At 39.6% G+C, this 27,135-nt stretch overlaps 1 protein-coding gene across 4 annotated transcripts; it reads left to right on the top strand.

Annotated features, from left to right (window-relative positions):
- The first annotated feature begins 3,667 nt into the window (after positions 1-3,667).
- col21a1 (collagen, type XXI, alpha 1) lies at positions 3,668-26,434 on the top strand. Of its 4 annotated transcripts, XM_069538968.1 has the most exons (30): positions 3,849-3,947; positions 5,762-5,863; positions 9,186-9,313; positions 9,516-10,076; positions 10,150-10,315; positions 10,399-10,627; positions 11,248-11,418; positions 12,838-12,915; positions 13,914-13,997; positions 15,757-15,819; positions 16,241-16,294; positions 16,381-16,434; positions 16,513-16,566; positions 18,805-18,858; positions 18,949-19,002; positions 19,079-19,132; positions 19,497-19,550; positions 21,390-21,434; positions 21,558-21,611; positions 21,696-21,749; positions 22,605-22,658; positions 22,824-22,895; positions 23,257-23,292; positions 23,899-23,943; positions 24,706-24,738; positions 24,826-24,972; positions 25,085-25,139; positions 25,223-25,414; positions 25,487-25,564; positions 25,656-26,434. In XM_069538968.1, coding segments are annotated over exons 2-30 (2,913 nt in total). In that variant the 5' UTR covers positions 3,849-3,947; positions 5,762-5,861; the 3' UTR covers positions 25,844-26,434. The 4 variants fall into 4 exon arrangements, with proteins under 4 accessions (XP_069395071.1, XP_019943708.2, XP_069395072.1 ...); XM_069538970.1 differs by lacking the exons at positions 3,849-3,947; positions 5,762-5,863 and adding an exon at positions 3,668-3,806; XM_020088149.2 differs by lacking the exon at positions 5,762-5,863 and having other exon boundaries at positions 3,812-3,947.
- Positions 26,435-27,135: the final 701 nt, after the last annotated feature.

Consider the following 27,135-nt stretch of genomic DNA (forward strand, 5'->3'; position numbering starts at 1 on the left):
TGCTGGGATGGGCTCCAGCCATTCTGCAGCCCAGAAAAGAGTAAATGAGTTGAGAAATAGAATGAATGAGTGTTTTCCACAGAAACACTTCTGAAGGGGGAAACACCCTGGAAGCTCCGTGTGTGGCTCCTCTCCGAGTCTTTCCTGGCTTCCATTAATTTCCTCTGAGAAGGCCGGTGACTGCAGATCGTCATCCTCCACCCCTGTGGGACTGCAGCATCATGTGTGCCATGCTGCTCTGTTTTGTTCCATCAAACCATGCTATGGCCACCTCTGTCATGGAAAGAATTACAGATGCACGATTATCCCCTACATTTTTGTCTCTGGACTCAACCACTCACCGTAGACATGCTCACTATTTATCTCTGCGGTGAACCGTGCGAGTGATCCTGGTAAATACAGCTTAATGCGAGCGAGCTGATTAAAAAGCCAGTGCTGCTGAGCTTCAAAGTGATGGCATAGAATCAGAGGTTATATTAGACGGAGAGGCTTTATGTTGTCCTCGGGCAGTTACTTGAAAAGTATCAGAGCATCTGCCAGACACTGTAAATGTTAGTTGATGTAAGTAATAATCCAAATGTGTTGTGTTTGGTACAAGTAAAAGTGAGCAGAGTACTGATAATGTTTGGTCCAACTCTAGTTTCCATGAACAATGCAAACATTAACCACATTCACACATTTTAATAAACTGGCAGAATAACATACTGCTAGAGTGGCAGGCGTAATAAAACCTTTCTCTGGGTAATTATCCTCCTTATTTGTATAAACAGTTCTTTTATGAGCTCAAACTAACTGCATATGTGTTGATACTTTATACAAGAACCTGAAGCAATTTACAGGTAGAAATTAAGTTTTTATTGCTTCTGAATGTAACTTAGGTCTAGGCCAACTTTCCTGTTTGCCAATAACAGCCTGAGGTCTTTATTTCTATATTAAGGAATCGGGCAAAATTTGAAGGAGTGTCTTTTAAGCTCTTAAGTGCCCGTCCTCGGTGTCTATGTAGCATTGAACATTGTACACCAACGTTAACTTTAACAAATGATCCAAACTCCACTTAAGTGCAGAACTCAACGTGTTTTGTCTTGTGAAGCCCAAACGTGAATTTGACCAATCTCAGTGGAAAATTGAGTCATCCAGAGTATTTGATTCATGAAGGGACCTCATTATATAACATGATCGTAAAATAACATGATCGTAATGTAATGTTTGTCAAACTCTCACATTCTCCACATTTGATATTTTGCGTGATATTTATGTGCCTGAGCTCGAGAGTCAAACAGTCTCAAATCTATCTTATAGTCAAACTATGATAACAAAGTTTCCTCATCAACATCACACCAGTGTTGTTTTGAAGTCTGTTTCCCCTTAAATGAACCTGAACCGATACCTTACCCCAACCCTAACTACAGAGGCTGAGTGGGAAACAGACTTTAGTCATGTTCAGTCTTGCATCTGCCGTACGTCATTATTTTGGCTCATGTTTACGTTGAACGCAAGCAACAAGATGCTGACTGAGCTCATTTATAGCAGTGGCATTGATTGAACAAGGTTTTTCTGCGAGTAACAAAAAGACCCTTAACGACTTCAAGTTGTTTTTCTTGCAAAAATTAAATGAAGTCTGTCGTCAACAGTTCAGTAAATATCTGACAACATTTAAAGCTCTTTAACTGATTTTATTTGTACATGAGGGACTGCATAATTGATGAAAACAAGAAAATAAGAATTAAAATTCAGTTTATTAATATATAGATGTCTTTTTCATGTCCAACACAGAATCCTTTTACCTCTTGGGATGATTAAATATTACTCAAATGAAAGAATCTGAAAAAAGAGAAAGTCTCTTTTAAACTGATCTGCACATAGGTCATAGACTCACAGCCTGTAATGAGCTTCTGCTCAGTTTTATGAGGTCACAACCCCCCAAAAGAGTTGGGGCCACCACTGTACTAAAGAGTCCAGGAGCCACTGAAAGGTTTCAATATTGACTTCAGCCACAGTTTCACTTAATACACATCAAGTGAAGCATTAAACAGAGCTCATGCACTGGGATTTCATTACACAAGATTAGTATAGCTGTCTTGTTTAACCTGAGTATTTGTCTCGCTCTCCTGTTATCTAATCTGGTTGTTTATTAACAGTTATGTAAATCTTGATAAGTTTCACTTCTGAATGTTATCAGAATCACATTTACAGATATGACCCCAGATCCAAGTTATCCTACATAGATCAATGTGTAGCTCCTGAAAACAAACAAATATCATTCTTGCAGAAAAACACAATGAGCACAGAGATCTTCTGCTCCGGGACATTCATGAATGTACAATGCTGGTTGGTTACAAACCAGAGACCAGTCAAGACTAGTCTCAACAGGAGGTTGGACACCAAGCCTAGTATTTGCCTGTGTGATCCACCAGAGTGTGCTGAGGCTCAGGGTCAACCAGTCCGTCATCGGAGGAAACCACCGAGGCTCAAGATCACATCTGACGACATGTTTAGCTCTACCTGTCATGTGATATTTATGTTTCGTCACAGGAAAGCTTGATGGTTTTAGCTCACCCTGTGAAAGCCAGCTATGATATAAGCAGTGGTGGAAGAAGATGTTCTTTCTAAGTGAAAAACCAAACAGCACTATAAAATACTATGTTGTAAAATACTGTGTTATGAAATACTGCAAAGTAAAAGCATTAGCAGTAAAAAGAGATCTCCCCTGTACAACATATTATATTATAACATACTACATACATTACACTATTGTGTTATTATTACTGTTGCATTAACATGTATCAGTATATACATGTTGTACCTGGAGCCGCTGCTGCTGTCAGTATTTTGTATATCTGTATTTTAAAATGACACTCATGTAAAGTAATTAGTAGTAGTGCTGATACATTTAGTGGCATAATATATACGTTTAAACACTAAATGCATTTTCCACCTCTAGATATAAACACTTATAAACAAAAGCCTTTATTTCTTCAGTATGTTGTCTAAGCAAGTGGCTGTAAATTAGAATCTAGTTTATTTTCTTGAGTTAAGATTATAAATTGAAAATATGAGAACAGAAAGACACATGACTCCTCAAACTTTGATTGTTTTTGCATTGTAAATGATTTAATAATCTTTCAAATTGAAACACATCAGTTTTATTCAGTCATCTGCTAAATGCACAGATTTTGGGGAGCCTCCTGGAAACATGTTGGTTGACGAGGAGCAGACTGCCACTGAGCACAAACATGATAAAACTCGTTAGCGAGGATCAAACTGAGATGTGGCTGCTCCACTGATAACAGATTCACTGTCATCTCTAAAACCTCCTAGCTGTTCATACAGGAAAAGCTTTTCACAACTTGTTTGTTTTGACTTTGACAGAAGGAGGAGCAATGGAATTACCTGCTGAGCTCTTCAGGTTCCTCCTGTAAGTAGTGTGAACATTATAGTAAAAGTGATTCATTGTAGTAAAACTTGTGCTCCTCCTGCATCCAGAAAACTCCATGTTCTTTGGTTAATGCCTCCGAGCAATGCACACGCGATCCAAACCCTCAACACTTTTGGAAGGAGGCTGCAGTTCATTACAATTATTTTCCTTTTTGGACTGTCAGAGATTTGCTGTCCGCTTTACTGTGTCATGCTCTCCCCCCTCCTTATCTGCTTCTCTTTCCACCCATGGTAATTGAGGATGGCTGAAGGCCAGTAAAAGTCCGGAGTGAGTGATTGGAGGGGGGCCGGTGGAGAAGGAAGACAGAAACAGAGGAGACAGAGAGACAGAGAGAAAGAGAGAGAGGGAGAGAGAGAGCTGCTGGAAAAAGGTAGGCTTTCATTCAGCAGGGAAACACGTGCATGTCTCCACAAATTTAGTTTCTGTAAACTCAGGGCTGAAAACAGTATTGATCACTGGCTCTCAATGAAAGGATTATCAGGAATTCACACAAGGTCTTGGACGCTGACTGGTAACTGTTTGCTTGATGTTTTGTGTGGCAGCATGCTGCATTTATGACATTTAGACTTGCTGATTTGGATTTTGTCGGTTTTGTTCATGTATAAAGTTAATGTGTCTTATGTTTGAAACTCCGGGACATCTATCTTTTGGCTGTTTGTGAATGTAAATGTTCACCTGTTGAGCTGGATTCAATTTATTTTCCAGTTTCTCGTGTGTTATAACACCTTCTACTCTGTCAACATTCACTCCGGTGTCCTGTGCTCCGTACGGAATTTTTGCAGATTCTGCTGCATATTGAAGACATTAAGCACAAGTTATCAGTCCCTTGTTTGTGCTACTGTCATGCAAAGAATGAATGGAATCGTCCCCAGATTTTTTTTTCTGCCCATTTCTCTATTCGCAAAAGGATTTTTCTTGCATACTGTTTGAATCTGTGCAGGAATATTGGATATTGCACCACTGTGTTGCAATTTCGTTTTTAAAGCTGTGAAAATTGCATGCATGTAAAGAGCAATAAACTTTAAAAAAATATTAAGAGGACTAAAAAGCAAAAACATGCTACGTGCCAGTGTTTTACAAGACATTATTTAACAGGTTTCTTTAGAATACTGGTGGGGCTTTGCTTTCTCTTGTTGGATGAAGAATTTGGCAGCAACATATCCCACTGATCTTGGCAACCGCAGTTCATGCTGAACAGCAGTTGTTGTTTCTGGACTGGATCAACTTCCTTCTGCCAAATTTACAACAGATAACTATAACTTCAGCCTTTCAAATGGAGTTACAAGCTATTACATGAACTGCAGTCACAAAACAAATAGAATTTGTCAATTTGTCCTCTCCTTTCTGACCTCAGTGAGAACTTGTTAAGCACAAAGATCTGTGGCCTGGCGCTGTGCTTGAATTTTATACGATGATTTAGAGTCACCCACCCTGCACAGGTGATATTTACTCTGGTGAAATGTGAGATATCATCTGTTCGGCGGCTTCCTGAAAAGAATATCCAGCTGGAAGTGTAACTATAAGTGTCATAAATCTAGAGTCTTACAACAAACAACAAGACCAGAGTTACTCTTTTTTTCTCAATACGTTTTTTGAGGCTGAATATTCTACATACCAGCGTTACAGTTCTTTGATTCCATCATTGAAACCTGGAACTATAAAGTGCCTGAGCTGCTCCTATAAAACCAGAGATCACTGGGTTCTGCTACGAACCTGCAACGCACATGCACCTGTTGATTCTGCTACACTGTGCATCCATTCCAACTCCGAGCATCACGGCCCAACACGTGTAATGTTGCGTTTTTATTCCTGGAAGAAAGGTGGCTTCCCCTCATCACGACTACATGTGTTTGGTCATTGTCCACGGCCGGAATTTCTCCATCTGAAGGTGTAAATGAACACCATGTGGCTCGGGCCGAGGTGTGGAGACGCTCGGCTTGGGGAAAGTCAGTGGAGGGGAAAAGTCACCGTGGTTGCGCGGACGCTGCCAGTGAGGGGGTTTTCCAGCAGCCTCCTCCAGCTCTTCCACTGAAGGAAAAATTCTGAAGAGGCAGCTTAACGCCTCCTTCAGCTGTGTTACTCCAATCGATGCTGAGTTTACACCGTGGAAAAATTCAGTCAAATGAGACTGTGACCCCTGGTGGGATGTGTAGGAATCAAGTGGGTGTCCAAAGGTTACATCCTGGTTGACCTTCATATATCACAATTAGAAACAGCAATGAATAATGTGTTTGGTCGGTTTCTTCCTATCAGATTCCTTCCACAAGTCTTGTTTTCTAACACTGGATGCAGCATATCTGGTCCTCATTTGCTCCTTCCTTTTAGGGTGTCAGCAGTTTCTTTCCTCACACGTGCTGGAAAATACCGTAAAAGATAAGCAGCAACAGAAACTGTGCACAATCAACATGCAGCTCTCAGGCTGCAAATGTAAATATGAGTATTTTCTGGTTCTTAAAATCCATTTTCATCTCTCACTCCATGTGCATTAACATAACTATAGTTATACTCAACTCTAATGCTATATGTTGTGTGAGTAGCATGCTGTTGTTTCGTGTCTGGCATTTTAACATGAACTATTTTTAAACAACAAACTAAAATGAAACATTTAATTGATGTTCCATCCACTAACATGGAGGATGCAGGGTTTGTAAACTATATTGTATCCAGCCACAAGGGGGTAATCAAAATGATTTGGCTTCACTTTTCAGGAACTTGCATGTCTTCCATCTTTATACAGCAAATGGTTGTCACATTCAAAACAACACATTTGTTCCAATGGCTTGATGTGAGCCTCCTGAGTCTGTGGCTGCTTTAAATAAATGCTAACATGCTCATTATTTAGCCGTTACAATGTTTGTGATGATCATCATTTCAGTTTGACTTGTACCATGATTATATTCTCATCAAATCATGCAATGGATGGATCAGATTTTTGACCTCATGATTGTAGAATATGAAACGTTTGGGGGTCACCAAAGTAATTTGGGTACATATAGTTTGACACAACTTGGATATCTGTACCAACTGTCACAGAAGCATAATATATAACAGTTGTTGAGATATCCATCAGTGTGGCTTGTAGATGAACACGGCCTCTGATGGAGAAGAGAGGCTTTTAATCAAACTGTTTCAGCTGCAACATTTTGAAAAAAACTAATCCTACTGATTAAGATGCCAGATCACAATATTTTTGAATGAGTTATGTCAAGTGAACGTGTTGTTATGATGGATCGAGAATATTTTAATTTAATATTAATATATCACAGAGCACAGAGGTTATATTGGGATATCAGCGCCTTATCGTTTGGAATCTCTGGAGTTTGGGCGTGGCTCTCCAGCCATTTAGCACTCATGCATTCACAGAGGATGTTGTTGTGCAGGTGTGGCATGAGGAGCCTCCGGGCTGAGTGCAGGAAAATCATTATGGATTGAGTCACAGGCGAGGTTGTCAAGGCAGCGCTGGCACTGTGGGTCAATTTGGAAGAAATACTGCAGTGAACCAAAAGAGATGAATCATTTGAACATATTGATTAGTTGCCGAATGTTTGGACATGCCACGAAACATTTTGCCAGGTTTTAAAAATAACTTTACGAAACGACACACTAGGTGACATAACTCTAAGTGCTCCAGCAGCGTGTGGCAGTAACTGGTTAATATGACTTCACGAAGGAAGGTATTACACTTAGTTTTAATACACGAGAGAGGAAAAGTGTAGGAGTGAAGCTTTTCTGGTTGGGTGTATTGGATTTAAGGCCAAGGGCGGGCAGCAAGAGGCAAATGGCAGCGCATGTGAGGAAACAGCTGATAATCCCACAGGAAACAGTGAACACTGGTTGTGGTCAGGGGTTCAGCGACTTGTTTATTTAGCGGTGCTGGCAATGCCATGTGAACGTGCGGTAGATGAGGCTTGAAAGGAAAAAGCTTAGGTGTACTGAGGTGGTGGACGCTCTTGCATGTGGCTAGATGGGAAAGATAGAGAGCAGGGAGGATGGATGCAGAGCTCAAAACATAACTTAGTGGTTAGAAAGTAAATTATGGATTTATGTGTAGAGCTGACTGTGACCGCAGTGGGAGGTGGGAAGTAAAAGTAACTCTGGAAAAAGCAAACATGGGCTGATGGGATTTGCACTTGGGAGCAGCAGTGACATTCAATCATGTTCAGGGTAGGTGGCTAATGAGTAGCACTGCCTCTTTATCTGGCCTCAGCACAGCATGGTGCCCTGTATGTTTGCTTTTTTAGTTTATACAGTAAGAAAGACAATATGTATCACATCTATAACTTACTGCTGCTGACTTTTGTCACAATATTATTCCATTATATATTAAGTGGCTGGTGCCTATACACCAGACAAACAGTGAGCTCCCCGCAAATCAACAAATAGCCTTTAACTTGGAATTCAATGCTGCTTTAATTAGTATTTTTATATGAAACGTTAAATACATAGCTATGTCATGTGAAGCCCTATGAGACAAATTGTGGTTTATTAATATGAGCTGTACAAATATATTCTGATTGATTGGTTGGTTTGTTGATTGATTAGCATTAAGCTAATTGTTTCCGTTGTAGATAAAAATGTTAGAGATTAATGGTTGAACTTATTGTGCAACATAAGAGCTATATATTTTTTATCAGGCAAAACAAAAACTGAATATTGGACTTAACATTTGCAAAGTGAACAGTAATATGACTCATGTCATGTTACTATGAAATGATTAAAATGAGTCATGTTGTGTATAATACTATACGTAATGTTTCAGCTTTCATGTGCACACTCCTCTGTGCTAATGCCTGTCCTGGGCATAACTGGACCTTTGTTAAAGGCACAGCATGGTTGATGAAAAGCTTTAGTCCAGAAAACGTCCAATTCATGTTGTAAAACAAGAAAATTCGGTAACACTTTAGGGAACATACAAAGTGAACATATCCAAGCACTTGATTGTAATTAATGTACAACAACTCCCTTACTTACCACCAATAAGCAGTAATTAGGAGGTTATTAAGGGAAAACTATTAATCAATGGAGTAGTTGCAGAATAAGGTCCTTAAGAATAAGGCATTAAAAGTGCTTTATAATGACTAATGAAGAGCCAATATGCCTCTAATATCCATGCTAATAAGCAAGTAGTTAATGGTTGATATGTGTTCCCTGATATAAAGTGTTACCGAAAATTCTAATGGATTAAAATGAAATGCATCAACCAGGATATAAACGATTGAGTCACAAAACCTAAACTGAAAAATAAATGTGGGACATTAAACTTCACCTCAAAATGTTTGAAAACAAGTGTGAATGTGTGCATGCTTCATACTCTGCTTAAGTCATATTCATTCAAAGTTCACCTTCATCTAACAGTCAGGTTGACATTTGGTGCATCGTCCAGAAACATGACTCCGATGCACAAATGCAGCTAAATCGCATGTGTGTACACAATGCTTGAATCATTTAATGTTTGATTTAATATTTATATGATAGAGAGCCTGGATACGTAACCAACACCCTTGTCATACAACTCAAAGCATCACTTATTCCTTTTAATTACTTATGAGCAAAATGCAGATAGTGGGGTAGTGTTGTTTGCGAAGGGTTTGACCTTATGGAGCTTAGGTAAATGGCTTCCAAATCTCTCTATAATGAAAAAACAATAGTCTGAGACAGAAATATCTCAGAGACCACATGTCACAGAATGCCTGCATTGTCCTCTTCTTTTTCCCTGCAATACAAAGCATGTGTTTCCTTGTCCCTGTAGGTGCACACTTGGAACTTGGCTCTGCTGCATAATGGGTTACAAAGCGACCTCCATGCATTGTGTCTTAAGATGCCTGTGCTTCATGCTTCTCCATTTGTTTAATGCAGCTCAAGATGAAGACATAAGAAGTAAGAACACTTCTGTCTTCATTTTCTCATACTTTGTCATGCTTGTTGTCCATACATTAAAACCTGCCAATTGCATACAACTGGCAAGGGTGATTTAATGTACTGTAAATGCATTCTATTTTAAATATTACTCCAAACGATGTGATCTATTGAAACCATTATTATTATATGTTGTTAATTGTTTATTTCCTGTCTGCTTCAGGTTGTAGGACCGCACCGTGTGATTTGGTCTTTATTCTTGACGGCTCATGGAGTGTTGAAGATGTCAATTTTGAAATAGTGAAGCGATGGCTTGTCAATATCACGACAAGCTTCAACATCGGACAGAAATTCACCCAGGTTGGTGTAGTCCAGTACAGCGATGACCCCGTTTTAGAAATACCTCTCGGGAAGTTCCACTCCAACAAAGACCTCATCAAAGCAATGGAGAATATTGAGTACATGGGGGGAAACACAAGGACAGGCACGGCCATTCAGTTCGCCACAGATAAATTGTTTGGCTTCTCCGAGCGCAGCCCACTAGGCATTTCCAGAATCGCTGTCGTCCTCACAGATGGGAAGTCTCAGGATGAGGTTGTGAAGGCAGCGGAGGCAGCGAGGAAAAAAGGAGTAATTATGTTTGCTATTGGTGTCGGGTCAGAGACAGAAGAGGCCGAGTTGAGGGACATTGCAAACAAACCATTTTCAACGTATGTCTTTTCTGTGGAGGACTACAAAGCTATTTCCAGGATCATACAGGTCATACGACAGAAGCTGTGTGAGGGTAAGCAGCTGCTCATCAGTGTGCTGAACTAAGAGTGTTTTTCCTGTTTATTTCATTGTCTTTTCCTCCGCAGAAACCGTTTGCCAAGCAAGAATCCCTGTAGATTCACGCAATGAGAAAGGTTTCGATATTCTCTTACATTTGAATCTGGCCAAAAAAGCAAAGAAGATACAAGGATCATTTTACGGCACTAAGGCCTTTGAAGTGACGTCTCGTGTTGACTTGAGTGAAGCTACACGGTAATCAACCTGCCTTTATTCTTTCTTCATTATCATTAGTGTGGTGCAGTCACAGTTGGTTGACTTTGCATTTGATCAACCAGGAACCTTTTCCCTGATGGCCTTCCTCCATCGTATGTTATTGTGGCCACACTGAGGTACAAAGGATCTGTGACAGCTGAGGAGTGGGACGTGTGGAGGATACAGAAGATTGACGGGACACCACAGATAGCAGTGACTCTAAATGGCTTCGACCGCACCGTCATGTTCACCTCAACCAGTAAGGGAGAGAGTGGAACGCAGTCGGTCAAATTCTCTCAACAGACAGCACAGGTAAAGTCTTCAAGGGGACAGTTTATCCATCCTATTGCACAGGCTGTAAAATCATATGTATTATGTGGCTCATGCATTCGTACAAATTTGTAGTGAGAGGTTTGACAGATGTCGGCGTTCCCCAGACGGGAGAGGTCAAGCCATTGACTGTATATAAAGATGGACGACGTGTCTCCACTTCCTCCCATTGTACAAAAATAAAGCCAGAATATCTTGGATATGGGGGCTGCCATCTTGCACTTAAGACAAATTTTGGGCCAAATCAAATATTACTAACAGGTACTAGTCATATGGTAGATTGATTACTCACATCTGTACGCAAGCTGCTGTTGGCTACTGCAAGGACCAAGTCTATATACAGTGTGGGTCAAAGGAAGATACCTTGCTCAGATGCATTAAAGGAAATATATGATCCAAAATGTCTGGATCTTAACTCTTCAGTTCAGTTCAGTTCAGTTCAACAGCTACAACACAACCATAAAATGTTGGATTTTAGTCAGAAACATTCACACCCTTTTCCATTGAATATCCTCTGTTTTACTATTTGTCAGAACAATTCCAGGAAGTATCACTGTGTTTATCACAACTATTTTCTATTTGTTTTCAATGACCAACAAAAGGTGTTCGATGAGAAATGGCACCAGCTGCGACTGCTGGTCACTGAGGAGGATGTGACTCTTTATGTTGACGACCTGGAAATAGAGACTCTGCCCTTGGAGACCCCTGTTGGCATCTTCATCAATGGAAAAATCCAAGTTGGGAAATATTACAGAAAGGAAACAACGGTGCCAGTGAGTTCGTCATTATCAACAACTTCATTTTCATAAAATAGTCTATAATGTTGTTTGGTCAAGAAGTAAATTGTCAGTACATTATCTTGAGTATAGATAGAGGGAACATTTTGAGTAGTTGAGAAAACACACTGATACATGTTTAAACACACAGCTGGGTTTTTTGGCGCCTCCTGAAAGACATGTTGAAGTCCTTTGACAATAAATCTTTGGCACAAATGAGCCTTTTCCCCCGAAAGTTTTATTTGTCTCCAGTGGAATAATTTCCACCAAACTTGCTGTGTTTGTGATAAATCGTTATTGTGCTGTGTGGTAATTTGCTCTACAGAGGGATATGTGGAACTTCTACAAATATGTACATAATACAGCTTTTATTTTGAAACTATAGCACAAATTGGCAGTTTAAAATAGCTTGAGACACATATGTGAACACTTAGTTTGACATTGTTTGGGCCAATCGTGTTCATAATGATGGTTGATGAAATTAAATACACATAGAATAAATTAGATTCAAGTAATGCTGCCATTTTTAAACTGAAACCCTTCATTCGTCAAGTAGTGGATTATGATATAAGCTAAAAATAAATATGATTTAATCAGAAACAGCTCTGAGTTCCATGAGAAATATTTGGAGAAGGACTGTGCAGAAAACCCCTTTGTTTAAGAAGGAAGGAATGAAGGAAGGACGGAGGAATATAATTCGCTCACAACGTTTACATCTGATGTGTCAGCCAGTATGTTGACATATCAATATGAACTCAGCCAGTGAATGTTGCTGTGTGAGCTGGCCCACTCTTAAGGATCATGAAGTTTTGAGAAATGTAACTAAGTGGTTGTTCTTACATAAGACAAACTTGTAACTGGAACCAGATTTTTGTAACTGGACCCTAAAAAATTACAACATTATTGGACCACAATGCAGTTTTTAAATAATATTACATTGTATGACATAGTATGACCCAACAGACTAAACCAGACCTTATTATGTTTAAAACTAAAAACAATCCACTGTTAATGAAATGTAAACCACACTGCACTTTTTCATGGGGGCTGGAATTAATATAAATCACATGTAATGATGGTCTTTCCGCTCACATGGTAACAGAAGTTAAAACAGCCGATGAACTGGAGCCATTTTACCACCAACATCAACAAAATACCAAATAATGGAAGAACGGTGTAACGTTGCTGCAGAACATGTCCAAACACCGGAGGAGGTCTGGCAGCGTGACGCTGCTCAAAACCCAATGAGGGCCCTAATCTTAGCTTGAACAGTTACACAAGAGCAATTTCAATTCATTAGTAGCAAAGCACTGATAAAAACTGGGCTAAGTGTTGTAAAAATACCCCTACGTTGTGTTTTTATCCCAGCAGGTTGTGATTGTGTTTTTAACAGGAAGTTTTTCTTTTTTTCTTCAGTTTGAAATCCAGAAACTTCGCATCTACTGTGACCCTGAGCAGAATAATCGAGAGACTGCATGTGAAATACCAGGAGTTGTGAGTACCAACAATCAGCTTGGTTGCTTTTTTTTCAGTCTGAAACCAATGTAGATTACTTCTTCTCACCTACTTCATGCCTCAATCCACCTACATCTGTTTCTGCTCTGAAACACACTGCGCTGTTTTTCAGCCAGTGGTTTTATTATCACTTACCTCCATGCACACAGCGTACTGGCATGGCATGAAATGAAGCTTTCCTGCTCCATATTTCACAAGTACAGTGTTGCATTATTGTGCATGTGAAAGTGTAAACTCAGCATCTATACTTTCAGTCACATCTGTTTATGCATAAAATAATGTGTTGGAGGAGGACGTGTGGCTCAGCTTCAAACATACTGTACTCAATGGAGGTTTTTTCACCGTCTTCTGGCATCGAATGTGTTGTCTTGAATCAGTAGCCCATTGTGCTGGCTTGGAAATTGCTAGATCCACACAAACGAAGCCAAATGACTGTTTGTAATGTGAAGATGTTAGATAAAAATATCAAAAGAGACAAGATGAGAAGCCTAAAAAATTCTTTGCAAGCATTTGCAATGAAATCTCCAATCTCAGCTATCAGTTGCTATTTAAGTGGAGGCTCAGATGCCTCGAGAGCAAAATCTGACATCAACTGATTTCAAAATGGAAAGATATTTATGGTTCATATTCAACTACAGGATCATTTTCAACACATCCATTCATCCATTATCTGTACCACTCATAATGCAGGTGGGGTGAACCCCGAACAGGTCGCCAGCTTATTGCAGGGCTGACACAAAGAAACAATCAGCCATTCACACCCATTGAGTGAAGCATATATTATATATGATGGAAATTATACTTTTGTTGTAATCTTATGTTTTATATCATGATAAGGTGGATGTGGTTTGAAATATTCGACACAACAAGACATATTATCAAATTTTAGAAGATTACAATGTGCATTTTTCTATCATTTGTTAATCCGGAAAATGTAGATAAAAATTATATAATTTTGCCTTGCTTGTTGATTACAGTGCTCCAACAGTCCTGATTACACTGAACCTACTGAAGAACCTTGTGTTTGTCCTCCCGGACCCCCTGGACCTCCAGGAATTAAGGTCAGCTGATCTCTTTCGGTTTTTTTTGTCATCTGTAATGCTATTGTTTCATATATCTAATAAGAATATTTAAAACATGAACCTCAAACACTTTGTTCAGCACTCCCTGCCATTCAGACTAATGGTTAAATATTTACTTTAGGCAGCGGTGGTCCGTTTAGATAAAGTGAGAAAGATAACTGAAACTTTAGCAACATCTGTTTGTGTAAACACGCAGCAATGACAAAGAGACGAAATGGCTTCTGTTTAGAAGGGAGCAAGAAAAAATTGGCTTTATTAGAGCTTAGAAAAAATGTGCTGAACTCCCAGGTGATGTCTTAAATCCTGCTCATGTTCTGAGGTTGCAATTTATATCTGATTAGCCTGTAAACACCAATGTCCTTCTTGTCAGGAACAGTGCAGGAGGTTTGAACACTTTCATCTTTTAGATACACAGTTACTTGTTCAAAACATTCAGTTTTACAATTCACAGATTCACAGTCTCTTTTCTCTACTTGAGGCAAATTGAGGCTTGTCATGAGTGAGTCACAGTTAGTCTTGTAAGATCCTCTTGTACTGTACTGTTTGCTGAAAACAAACCAGACCACTTCCTAAGCTAAACACTGGTTAGAATGGAAAGTTACCAGATGAGGAATAAACCCCATGTCTCTGTCTTTATTGATCACAGGGTATTAACCAGATAATAGCAGCCCTGGTCATGGTGGCCTTCACACAAGGACGTCAGAGAGACTTTTATCTCAGCAACCATACACTTTGTGAAGAAACCTACATGGTTTCAAGCATGTTTTGCATTTATTAGGTCACTGATGTGTTTTTACTACATATACAAGTACATCAAATGTTGCAGCCATTGCTGGCTCACATATGTTCCTTACAACCACACATAGTGCTCAACAGCATCATACATTATAGATAAATTAAATTAACTCAATGCATCAGAGAGCACATTGTTACCAGAGATATTTTAAACAGATTAATTAATGATGTAAATATGCTGTGTCTGCTCTAGACCTGCTGTTTGGAATGTTCTATTCTGTCCTTTGTTAATTCCTCCTCAAACTGTTCTATCATATACTGTATTACAATTATTATTAGTATTTAGTAGTATATTGTATTACAACAATATACTGTATGTGTACTACAATATACTGTCACTTTGTATTGTTTGTGTGCTGGACGTTGTGTGCAGAGTTTTGTGTTCATCCTACCTGGTTTATGTGTTATGAAGATTTTACAATGTTTTTCATAAGATGAGTGTGTCAAGAGTGTGGTTTATATATAAGTTTGAATGATTTACTTATGTGCTGTTATATTTATATATATTTCATGTCGACTATTTCAGAGGTCTGATGAGCATCAACACAATCTTCAGACCTAAGTTCACAGCTTTTTAAGATAAAAGCTATTATTGCTTTAAGCGTTATCGCATTGAAACGAAAGTTGTGCTTTTAGGTTGAAGACAACTTGCTAAGGGGAAATGATTCTATGAATAATGGTGAGGGCAGCACACGTAACACATGACGACAATTTCCGTCCTCCAGTTATAACCAGTTACCCACCACAGTTGTAATTTATCTGCGGATGTAGAAGAAGAAAAGTCAACTTGGTCCACAGGCTGATCGCACTGTCCTCTGGTTATTTACAATACACGTGCCAAGTGTGAAGTTGATAAGATGAAATGTTCCACATACACACAGCCAGACGTTTGTGGAATTAGTAGGTAGAAGTGAATAAGTTGCATTGTTGCCTCTCTGTACAGGGAGAAATTGGAGGCAGTGGTAAACCTGGTCAGCCTGGAGCTGCTGGTGCTGATGGTAAGCCTGTGAGTACTACATAGTTCAATATCCACACATACAACTGCCAACAACACTGTCACAGCAGCATGTGAGGAAATGCCAAACCCATCTGAGTTAATGTACCCATTAGGTCATAACAATTTCAGCTTGTTAATTCTGTGTGGTCAGGACTGCATCACAATGTTTAAACACACTGCTAAATAAGTGGACTAAATATACTTATTTTTCCACTGGGTAAATGTATGATTTTAGCAATAGTGACAACGCAGTGGTGATTATATGCATGAAAACCAAACAGAAATGAACCACATGCTCTATAGCATGATCAAAAACTCCAAAAAGTAACTGGCCCCGTAGCCAAGAGCCACTCAGACAACATATACAGAGCTGAAGGGATCTAAATGTTTGAGCGTGTGTTTCTATTGTCCTGTTTTGGTTGAATTTTAGGGCATCCCTGGCAGCAGAGGGAGCCCAGGGCTGCCAGGTCCATCAGGAGTAGAGGTAAACAACATCACTGATCCTACCTGATTATCAAATTCAGCATCAAGAATAAACTTTAAGCTGCTTTCTTTTGTTTCCTCTGCCAGGGGCCACGAGGGCCACACGGGTACAAAGGGGAACAAGGGAGGCCTGGTGTTACGGTAGGAGTCACAAAGGGTTTCATTGCGATGTGTAGCACTAATGTGTGACTAATAACTAATACAAGTGTGTACTTTCAGGGTGAAAGAGGCGTGCCGGGATTATCGGGATCATCCGGAAAACCAGGAGAGAAGGTGGAGATATGTGTTACTCAAACATGCCTCCTACGTTTCTACTTTATAATCCTGTAATTTGTCACAATTGTTCAGCTTTAGATGAAAGTGACAAAACACACTAAATTGTCAAAGTTAATTCTCTTTTTTTGTGTTATCAAATGTAGGATTAACAGGAAATCCCTGCTAGACACATCAACGTGAAGTATTGAAACACTGCTGCATCAATCACTCTGAAAACCATATGTTATTAATATAAAGCCAGATCCCTTGGGAGCTGCTTTACTGCGGGACAGGAGCGCTTTGCAGAGAGAGCATGAGGGCCTTCAGAGGCTTTTTAAATGTGTTGATATTTCCTGGCTTTTGTTCTGCACGTTTACTCTGAGAAATCAACGAAAATTGGTGAAAATCATCTTCATCCATGATGTTAAAGAAAGTGTGGATCTGCCCCCTTATCCGGATCTTGACAAACATTTTATGGCCCCTTCCCAGACCCACACCACTCTCTTATAACAAGTTTTATAGTATTCCGTCCAATAGTTTTTGCGAAATCTTGTTTATAGACAAACCGACCAACAGAAGGACATGGGTGGAAGCACAACCTCCTTGGTGGAGATAATCAAGTCAACATGAGCAACCAGAAAGACTGAAGAAACAGATCAGGTCTCCACAGAGAGGATGTATGTCCCTAACTAGATGCCATTGAAAGCTCCAAAATTCAAACTTCAACTTATTTATTCATAGTGGTATGTGGCTTCAAGGACCCCCGCAAGATTTTTGCTTTTAAATGTTTTATTTCTGTAATTGTATGATATTCAGTAGCAACATTTTCATGCATTATCTCAGTGTGTTATTTATGGATGATTATAGTGAAAATTTACTTCCCTCAAGGACCCTTAGGTGTCCCCAGACCCCACTTTGAGGACCCCTGGTCTATGAGACTGAATTCCCCTCCTGTCTTGGCTAAGAGGTGTTTGCATCCAGGAAAGAGCCTCAGAAGCAGGAAGCCTCCTCTCTTTAAGTTACAGTATAGAGGGACTTCTCATCTTGTAGAGCGGAAGATTTTCTTTGGATGCAAACTTACAAACTTACAAACTACTACTCCAAATCGTTACCACATTGTAAGACCACCAAAGGGTGTAGTCTAATTTTCCTGGCATTGCATATAGAGAATGGAAACATGAGCTGTGCACTAAGTTAAGACAGAAGAACATGATTCAAGAACACAAGAGGAAGAGAGACTGTGAGCCTGTCTTCATGGCCACAGATGTTCATTACCTTTGGAGGAATGTCTTATAGAAAGCTTAATACATGTCCAGTCTGCTGTTGATCTTTGTAGTTCATTAACACTGTCATACATTCCCGATGAGTGAGTAAGCCTGTTAGTGAAAGCTCCTCGTCATCAAATCTGCCTGCTGCAGTGTTTCCTGTTCACCTGATCTGTAAACTCACTGCTTACCTTACTGTTGCCTTAACTATCCAAGTTTTATGATCCGTGTTCATGCACCCCAGCATTTGCAACACAGGCCAACACAACAGGAAAACTCACAAACAAAGAGCAAACACAACCAGTTGGTTTCCATGAACCTCTTCACTGTGGTTCATTTGTTTTACACTCTCTAACAGAACCGCTGTGACGGACGCAGCTGGAGAGATGTTTGATAGAAGTTGTGATAACAGTGGAGAATTCTTTCCTGTTGACTGCATTCAGCTTAAAGTAAAAGAAAGAAGAAAGAGTCATTGACTACAATGTCTTTTTGTACACAGAGTTTTTCAAATGAGGCCAAAATATCATCCACAAAAGTCCCTGAGCCAGACAATGGGGTTTTACACTGAACACTGATTTATATCTTCATGAGCTGAGCAGCATATTTTTGAATGCTGGGATGCAAAAGTGGAAAAATCCAAGGCTTTGTTATAAAATCATCCTTTTTATTCTGACAGAGTGAAAATAGATTCACATCATATGTAGAAGCTGCATTAAACAGATAGTAACATTCAGTTTCAGGTCAAGCAGTGGCATATTTAAAGTGTCTCACACTGACTTCATATCTGTGACCATGTAGAATATACAGGAGATATATTCGTGTTCTTGTCCCACACTGTATAACTTCCTGATCGGACTGATGAGGAGTCGTTGAATATATACTTGAAACTGGATAATGCAGTCAAACAAGTGGAGGATGCATTACAAGCCAGCTCAGATCTTAAAATGTAACTATTTTCTAAAGATGATTCAAATCTTTTGACTTTTCTCAGGGCTCTATAGGATCTCCAGGTACCGCAGGGTTACCAGGAAAAAATGGTCAAGTGGTAAGAGCACAGATATTCCCTAAAAAAAAGCTTGTCACTGAGTTTGTCACAAGAAATATATCTTTATCTCGGGTTGCTTGATATTTCCAGGGAGAAAAGGGAAATATGGGACCTCCTGGGCCGCCTGGTTATCGAGGAGAGCCTGTATGTATCAAGCACTTCAGAACCGGATCTCTTGTGCCATTATGAGTCTGTGAAATATAATTTTCTCTGATTTCAGGGCCGACCTGGGAGAGATGGAAAGAATGGATTTCCAGGAGGTCTTGGTCAAAAGGTCTGTTTGTTTTGACACTTAAGGAGAATATTAGAGAAGTGAGGTTGGCTGAGTGTGCACGATCTTAAAAGGCTTTATTATTCCCAAGAGTTGTGCTGTCGATGTTTGGCAACCATGGGAATGGAGTCATAACAGTGCTGGTGTCCCCTTTTCCCCCCAATCCCCATGAGACAATTTTAGTAAAGATCAAAGATGTGATTCATGTTTTAGATGAATGTCTTTTATAATTAATCCAACATGAGATGTAAAATGCATGAGCAAATAGTTCGTATGCATCAAATTAAAGGCTCATAATTAGAAATCTGGATGAAAAACCCCACTAAACCTATTAATCATGTTTAAATTTTTCCTATGTGTTAATTAGGGAGAAGTTGGGGCCAGTGGCATTCCTGGAGCTGATGGAAGAATGGGCCATCCTGTGAGTTGTAAACACATATATTAGTCTGAGTAAATGTTTAGTATTTTATAGTTTACTCGAGCTGTGAGCATTACCTTACATTTTCACTTGGACTCGATGACTTGATGTAAAATGTTATGCAAATGGTGCATGAATGAAACATGAAATGGACTGTCACGTAATGTTAACGTTAAAACTTTGCAGTAAAACATTTTGCCAACAAGAGAAGGGGAAACTTTACATGTGTGATACACTTGCATTACGGTTCACTCACTACTGCACAGAAAAACGCTCTAAACAAATCGTAGTAAATAATGAATCAAAAAGAAATAGATGCATAACTTGTTTGAACCGCAGCAGGACTGCAGTGTGTTAATATAGTGTAAGCAGAGCAGAGAACACCCCTGACAGCCAGTAAATTAAGGGTATTTCCCCTGTAGTTCATCCCAGGATAACCCTGTTATGTAACAGGCGGGCTCGGGCTATAATCTGAGGCAGCGACTCATTTGGGGAACGCTCTGGTGCTCTGGATCTGTTTTAGGAAGAAAAGTGTTTTTTCAACTGGGCAGCCTCCCCACTGATCATGATCGTAAGCGTGGTCCAAAAGTTTGAGATGGGTCTACAAGAAGATGAGTCAGTCGCTCCACACGGCTGTAAGCCATATTTCCCCCACTAGAACAATAGAGTTAGCTACGTTTCCAAGGGGACAGGATGAGTGCTGTACTTCCTCCTGGTTAAAAAAAGATGCACTTCAGTGTGAACCCGTGTACAGGGATGTTTTTTTACCTATAGGTTGAGTGCAAGTGTGTGGGTGGCTTTATCTGTATCTCCGTTTCCCTGCCTGCCTTTAATCCATTCTCCATGCACACATGTTACTCAAACTTTTGTGTGAGGCAACAACCAAGCATCTGAAAACATTTATCTCAGAAGAAAACAACTATAACGAAAAACACTAAAGAGACTGCATGTGTTGAACTGAATAAACTTTAAACTTATTAAACTGTTTATTTTAAAATCTGTATCTGCTGTCATTCTCTTTCCCAGGCACAGTTTAAACTGCAACTCTGTTGTGTCTCTTTGCTTTTATCAGCAAATAAAACACTTGCAACTGATATTGTTCATCTCAGGATCAAATGCAGATTAAACTTTGGACTAAACTGTTCATGCACAGGCTCATGCAACTTAGATCAATAAATTACATGAAATAGGATTGTATTTAGAGGATTTACATTAACAAAAGTAAAGAGTGTCACATTTTTGCAGCACCATGACAACTTCACGGAGCAATTGGCTTCATTATGTTACTGACAGAATGAAGTGATCATTTCAGGGCTATAAAAGGAAGCAAACTGGAACCCGTGGGCCTTCATGCTGTTTGTATTAATGGTTTCGAAACAATGAATAAAGTGTTTATAAAGTTGTGAGAGCAACTGCCCCCCAAAAATGAAGCCAATGTGCCTTGATTGCTAACTTAGTGGCTGGCTGCAGTATAGGTGATAAGCCTGCCTCCTCCATGTTAGTGGATGGTTTTCTTTCATTTTTGGTTGTTCTTATGTCACTGATGTTTGTCCATGTTTTCAGTTTTCTATTTACTTGATTATATATAAAAATGGACTGACACCTAACCTGACTCATGATTGCATCGATGGGACCTCGCTACCATGGCTCCAAACAACGATCGCTATTGTGTAGTCAAATGCACAAAATATCGTTGTTCCATATTTGGGCTTCATTTTTGGATAGTGGGAGAGAGTGGAGACTTGTCGTCCATCTTTGTGCTGTAAAGTTATAAGGAGATTTCAGTTCCATGTCATTTTTTGTGATAAACAGTCAACTAATAATCTGTTTCCTTGGTTCCAGGGTTTACCTGGATTACCAGGAACTGCAGGCCTGGATGGACAACAGGTAACAATGTCCCAACAGATGTGCAAAGGAAACTGGTTTTTAATTTGGCTCATTCTTTTTGATAAAGTTTGACTGATAAGATTTCACTGATATTATATTTGACTGATAAGATTCTCAATTTAGGGGGAAACTGGTTTGCCTGGACCAAAGGGCTTCAAAGGGTCATCTGGACCTCCTGTAAGTTGTTGTACTCTTTGCGCGAAACAAAATGTTGATATTGAACCTAAAAAAACGATAAAAGATTTCTTCACTCTCCTGCAGGGTGAGATGGGTTTACCTGGTGCACCTGGTTTAAAAGGACCAACTGGATCCAAGGTAAACATGTAATCTTATTAGAAAAATCACTTTAAGTCTGCTGTTATTAGAAATGAAGCTGTCAGCGATAGTAACTGGATTACACCTACGCAACAGACATCAAGATTTAATATGGTCTTTAAAGAGGATAAACTCTGTACTAAATATAATGATAATTGATCCCTCTCTATTCCCTGAGGCCATGAGAGTGTGAGTCAGAAGAGTCAACAAGTGTAGAACATTTTACTAAGTATGGGTGTTGTACTGATGTCAATGTCGTCCAGCCTATACAATACACACTGTGGTGCACAGTGTCATAGAAAAGGTTAAAGCCTTCTTGAAAAAACCTTCGAAAGCTGCTTGGGTCAGCAGCGTGACATGACATGTTTCGTTTGGTCACTGTTTCTCTAAAATCAACTGAGCGAGAATAACTCTTGGCGTCACTGACATGTGCTAAATTCAGCAATGATCCGGTCGTGCTGCTTTCGTCAGTGGAACTTCAGTGGAAATGTAAGCAGTCTGGGCTTGTCTGGTCTGGACGCTCTGACTCCTCATCAAGTTTCATTAGCTGATGTGCCTGTAACAAGCCAGTGCGTATTGGTGAATGGCACACAACTTAAAATGCAGTCGGCGAACACACTTCAGACTGAAGCTATTTTTGTTCAACTGAAAAATAAATCTGATGAGAAACAATTTCACATCAGGCTGCAATCATGCAATATCCCAAAACGTTCTGAAATCAATTCAATCATTAAAAAACGGATCATTGTAAGACAGTTAAAATGAACAATAGCTGCTCTACAGTCATTGAAATTCTAGGGATACTTTTACATTGTGAATTTCTGTAACATAAACATGTTTTATTTCTTTATCAAGGGGAGTAAGGGTGGAAGTGGAAGCCCTGGTTTACAAGGATCTCCAGGGCCTGTGGTATGTTTCTGATTAAATAATAATTAACAGAAAACTGTATTTGTAACATAAAGTACTGTAAAGTGTATTGAAACAATCAAATTTTTGAGTTTAGTTATCCAGCAATAGATAAATTAACTGTGTTCTTGTTTTCGATGATTAGTCTTTAATTTAATGATTTTAAAGGGGAGTGCAGGAGAACCAGGAGCAGCGGGTCAGCCGGGGCACTCGGGCATGCCAGGCCTGAAGGGAAACAAGGTGAGTTTTTCTTTTTTAACCGACATTCCTTTCCCCTTTCATCCAATGAAGCATTATTTAGAATAATCATTTATTACTCTGATAATTCACAGTTAAACGTCAGCTCCATCTGGTCAAAACAGAACATTTACAGTATGTCCATTGGAATTTAGTCACAAATATTTCCGTTGTAATGATGTCTCATCTTCTATATCAGCAACTTATTTTGGACATATACAAAATATACTTAAAATATACAGTACTTAAATAAACCTGATTTATGAGAAATGTCATATAAAGTAACTTATACTCCGATAAATAATTTGTTACTTGTGTTTTTATAAATTATAAAATTATAAACCATGTTTTTATTGTTCACCAGGGCCAAAGAGGAAATACAGGTGACAGAGGAGAGATGGTAAGACTCCAGACAGATTGTGAATTCATGTCTTCTAACTCGCTGATGCTAATCTAGGATCTAAAATAATAAGAGGCTAACAGCTCATCAACCTTGAACATTTCTGGAGAAATCATTACTGGTCTGTCAAACTCACAGTGGAACTTTAAATCAGATCATTTTTGAAAGCCTGTATTTAAGCTCTCTACTGCTCGGGTAAACCCCTGTTAGTGAAGGAAATACTGTCTTTGATTAGTTTAATATAGAAATCAATATAGTCTACTGGAAATATAACTTAATTTATCACATATTACAAATGGTTTGCGTCATATAGCAGCTGTATTTTGTCTTACAGAGGTTTGACAGGATGTTTGCCTCCATCATGTTTTTATCCATTATGCTAAATTTGATCAATGTGATGTGAAGAAAATCAATGAGGGAGAGCAACCATATTTATGTAAACAAACCTAATGGTTATTAATGTACCGCAGTTAAACCACAATAACACCAGTGAATATAACCAATGATTATGTTTTGAATGGACGGATGTGTATCTGCATCATTGCAGTATAAACTGTATAGACTAGTGTGGTGTTGTCATGGTGATCTAATGATTTTTGTCATCAGGGATTGAAAGGAGAAAAAGGAGAACATGGTCGACCAGGGGATCATGTGAGTTTCTTTTGATCAGCTTTGTTGTACGATAACACATTTTCTTGAACGATGTGAAGTTTCTTGTGCTTAGATTCAGAAATTTAAAATTAATTCATCATTGGCCAGGGAAGTCATAATTTTTTTTCAAGTTTTGAGGGTCCACAGTGCCACCATGTGGCCATTTACTAACCAGTTCTCCTGAGCCATGGAGTTTGAATTTCTGTTTTTTCCAGTGCACGTCTCATCTATCTGAAAAGGTCACAGTCTATTTCTATGGCTTTTATGTGAATTTTCTTCTATTTTAAATGCAAACCCTTTTTTATATCTCGGGTAAAGATTGTATCTTGTCTCCACCAGGTTTAGCACATATTTGTATTGGATCATTTGTGTTTGATGCTGCATATTCTCATTTACACTGCTGCCAAGGTCTTAGAGAAACAATCTATTTCATGTAACTTCCCATAATTCTTGAACACACTGTGCAATTGTGACCAAATTTAGATGACGCGGCGCCGTATCAAAGTGATTCTGCTGATATCTGATGCTATTGTAGCGTAAAGGTGGAGGTACAGCAGCATGGTGACTTTAACTGCTCATAGCAGTCATAGTTCAGACTCTAGCTCACATTTCCATCATTTCAACATTATCCTAAAATCACAATCAATGTCTGTGACTGTGCATTTTGATAAAGATCTAAATGCAATTTTACATTCTTGTTACAGTTTTTTCCTTCAATTATCAACTGTTTTCACTGACTCCTACCTTGACTTTGATTGACAGGGCTCCGCTGGTCCGATGGGACTGAAAGGAGAGGTAAGAATCTGAATGCCTTAATTACTTCCTCCATCCAGTCTGAGCTATCATTTGTATTGTTTAACCCTGGGCTTGTATTTATGCCAGAAAGGGACAGCAGGGGATCCGGGGCAGAGAGGTCAGGAAGGTCAAGTGGGACGGCCTGGACAGTTGGGTCAGTCAGGCTCATCTGGCCCCCGAGGGCTACAGGGGGACACTGGTCCACCTGGTCCACCTGGACCTGAAGGAAGATCTGTATGTGTGATACACATCATGTAGCCAATCATGATTAATCATGTCTGAGATTAACTGACATTGATGAACTATAGTTTACTGAAGATACATATGATCCATTACTTTATCACAGGCAAGTGAATTGTCGGACAACCACATTCGGCAAATTTGCAGAGACATTCTCCAGAGTGAGTAGATAGATTAAAAAACAAATGTTGTATCCCTATGTCTTGACCACACACATCTGAAATCTTCTCATTGTCAATTGTAGCTGAGCTGCCTTTATTGTTGCTGAGCAACCAGCAGAGTAGCTGCACCCGATGTCAAAGCCGGCCTGGATCTGCAGGTCCTCCAGGTCCAGCTGGGCCCCAGGGACTCAGGGGTCTTCCTGGACTAGGCGGCTCCAGGGGACAGCCAGGCCACCCTGGTCGGCCGGGACACCCTGGTATTAATGGACTCAAAGGTAAAAGCAAGCTTTCAGCCATCACTGAAATTATTTTTCAGGATGCTCAAACAAGGACACTTGTGTTTGCAGGAGATTCTGGTTTCAAGGGTGAGAAGGGGAGTACTGGTCGAACCATGATGGGAGACCAAGGGCCACCAGGGCCTTCAGGTAAATTATGTGACTAATTATTCAATTCATCACTCATTATTTTCTGAGACCATATGGAAGTTAAGTTGATGAGGTGCTTGTTTCTCCACAGGTCCAGTGGGTCCCCAGGGGTACAGTAAACCAGGTTCTCCAGGTAACCCTGGACCCCCTGGTCTGAACGGAGCAGAGGGTAAGACTGGTAACCCTGGCAACCCCGGTCAACCTGGGGTGTGTGATCCATCCATGTGCTACGGTAGCATGATGAGGCGAGATCCTTACAGCAAAGGGCCAAATTATTGACATCATAACTGCAGGCACCAGTTTCCAGTTGATGTGGAACTAACGGTCATTCTCAGGAAGATCTCATCTTTACAGTTTCTCTCTGTCATGGAAACAGAACGGACTGGTAATAACATGACTGGTAATAACACCAGTCACGTGATCTCAGTCAACACAACGAGATCCTGTCACATTTTCATCTATTGGTGTTTTGTATCATTGTTCCAACATCTAAGAGCATGCTTTTTTAATAGAGAATCAATAAAAGTTCTCTATGTCTGGGTGTCCCTCAGGGCAGTATGGCTGGTACATTTTACCATATTGCCCCCTGGTGTTGCTTCGTTGCATGACGCTGTCTACATTTTCACAGTGGGTGCTGTACATTACATAAAAAAACAAAAAAACAAAAAAAATGACTTCTATAATCTCCATGTTCGGTGATTTCATCAGAAAATGTTTCAGCACAAAACTGTGAGTTTGATTTCCTGTGGCTGCTGATGAGCTGCTGTAAGCTTGTGTTCCTGAAGCATCCAGTTTAATGTAACTCTCGATGAAAACAGAAGCTAATAGTGCGTATCATCTGAGATAAATCAATACTTCTGTTTATGATATGTTCCTCTATGTGTCATTTTATTCCAGTTAAGAAGTGAGATGTTAAAAGTTTCACCATCTTAGAACATGCTGACAATTTAATAAGTTTTGTGTCATGTATGTGAGGCATACCTTTCATTACTGTAGCAGGTATTTTATTGTTATTTATAAGAGCGTCATGACTGTGTATTTCAGCAGTGACATATCTTGAGTAGCTTTTGTAATTTTATTTTTTGTGTTAAGTTGACTTTTGTATGAATCTTTCTTTTTTGCTATTTTCTTACTAGAATTAAAAAAATATCCCAATGGTTTGTGAACCTTGATCGTCCTCACCTGTGCGCTTGAAGTTTCAGGTCTATATCAGGTCATGTTGTAAATGTCATCTTAGATGGATGAGTGGATGGATGGATGGATGGATGGATGGATGGATGGACAGTTGGACAGACGGAGGGACGGACAGATGGATGATGGATAGATAGATAGATTGATTGATTTGTTTTTATACTTGTCTTTGTTGCCCCTTTAGGATATTTTCCAGTACAAACACTGACATTGTCCTGACCAGTCGACCTCATTGGGACCAAAGCTTCAGACCAAAGCTTGGACCCAATGAGGGTGATGAGTAGACGAGTTATATTTGACCCCTCAACAGACCGTAGAGACCCCTGGTGAAGGGTCAGGTTAATGGACAGGGCAGGTTAGAGGCAAGACAAATGAATGGG

This window comes from Paralichthys olivaceus, chromosome 14 (assembly GCF_024713975.1).
Source record: "Paralichthys olivaceus isolate ysfri-2021 chromosome 14, ASM2471397v2, whole genome shotgun sequence".
NCBI classification, from domain to species: domain Eukaryota; kingdom Metazoa; phylum Chordata; class Actinopteri; order Pleuronectiformes; family Paralichthyidae; genus Paralichthys; species Paralichthys olivaceus.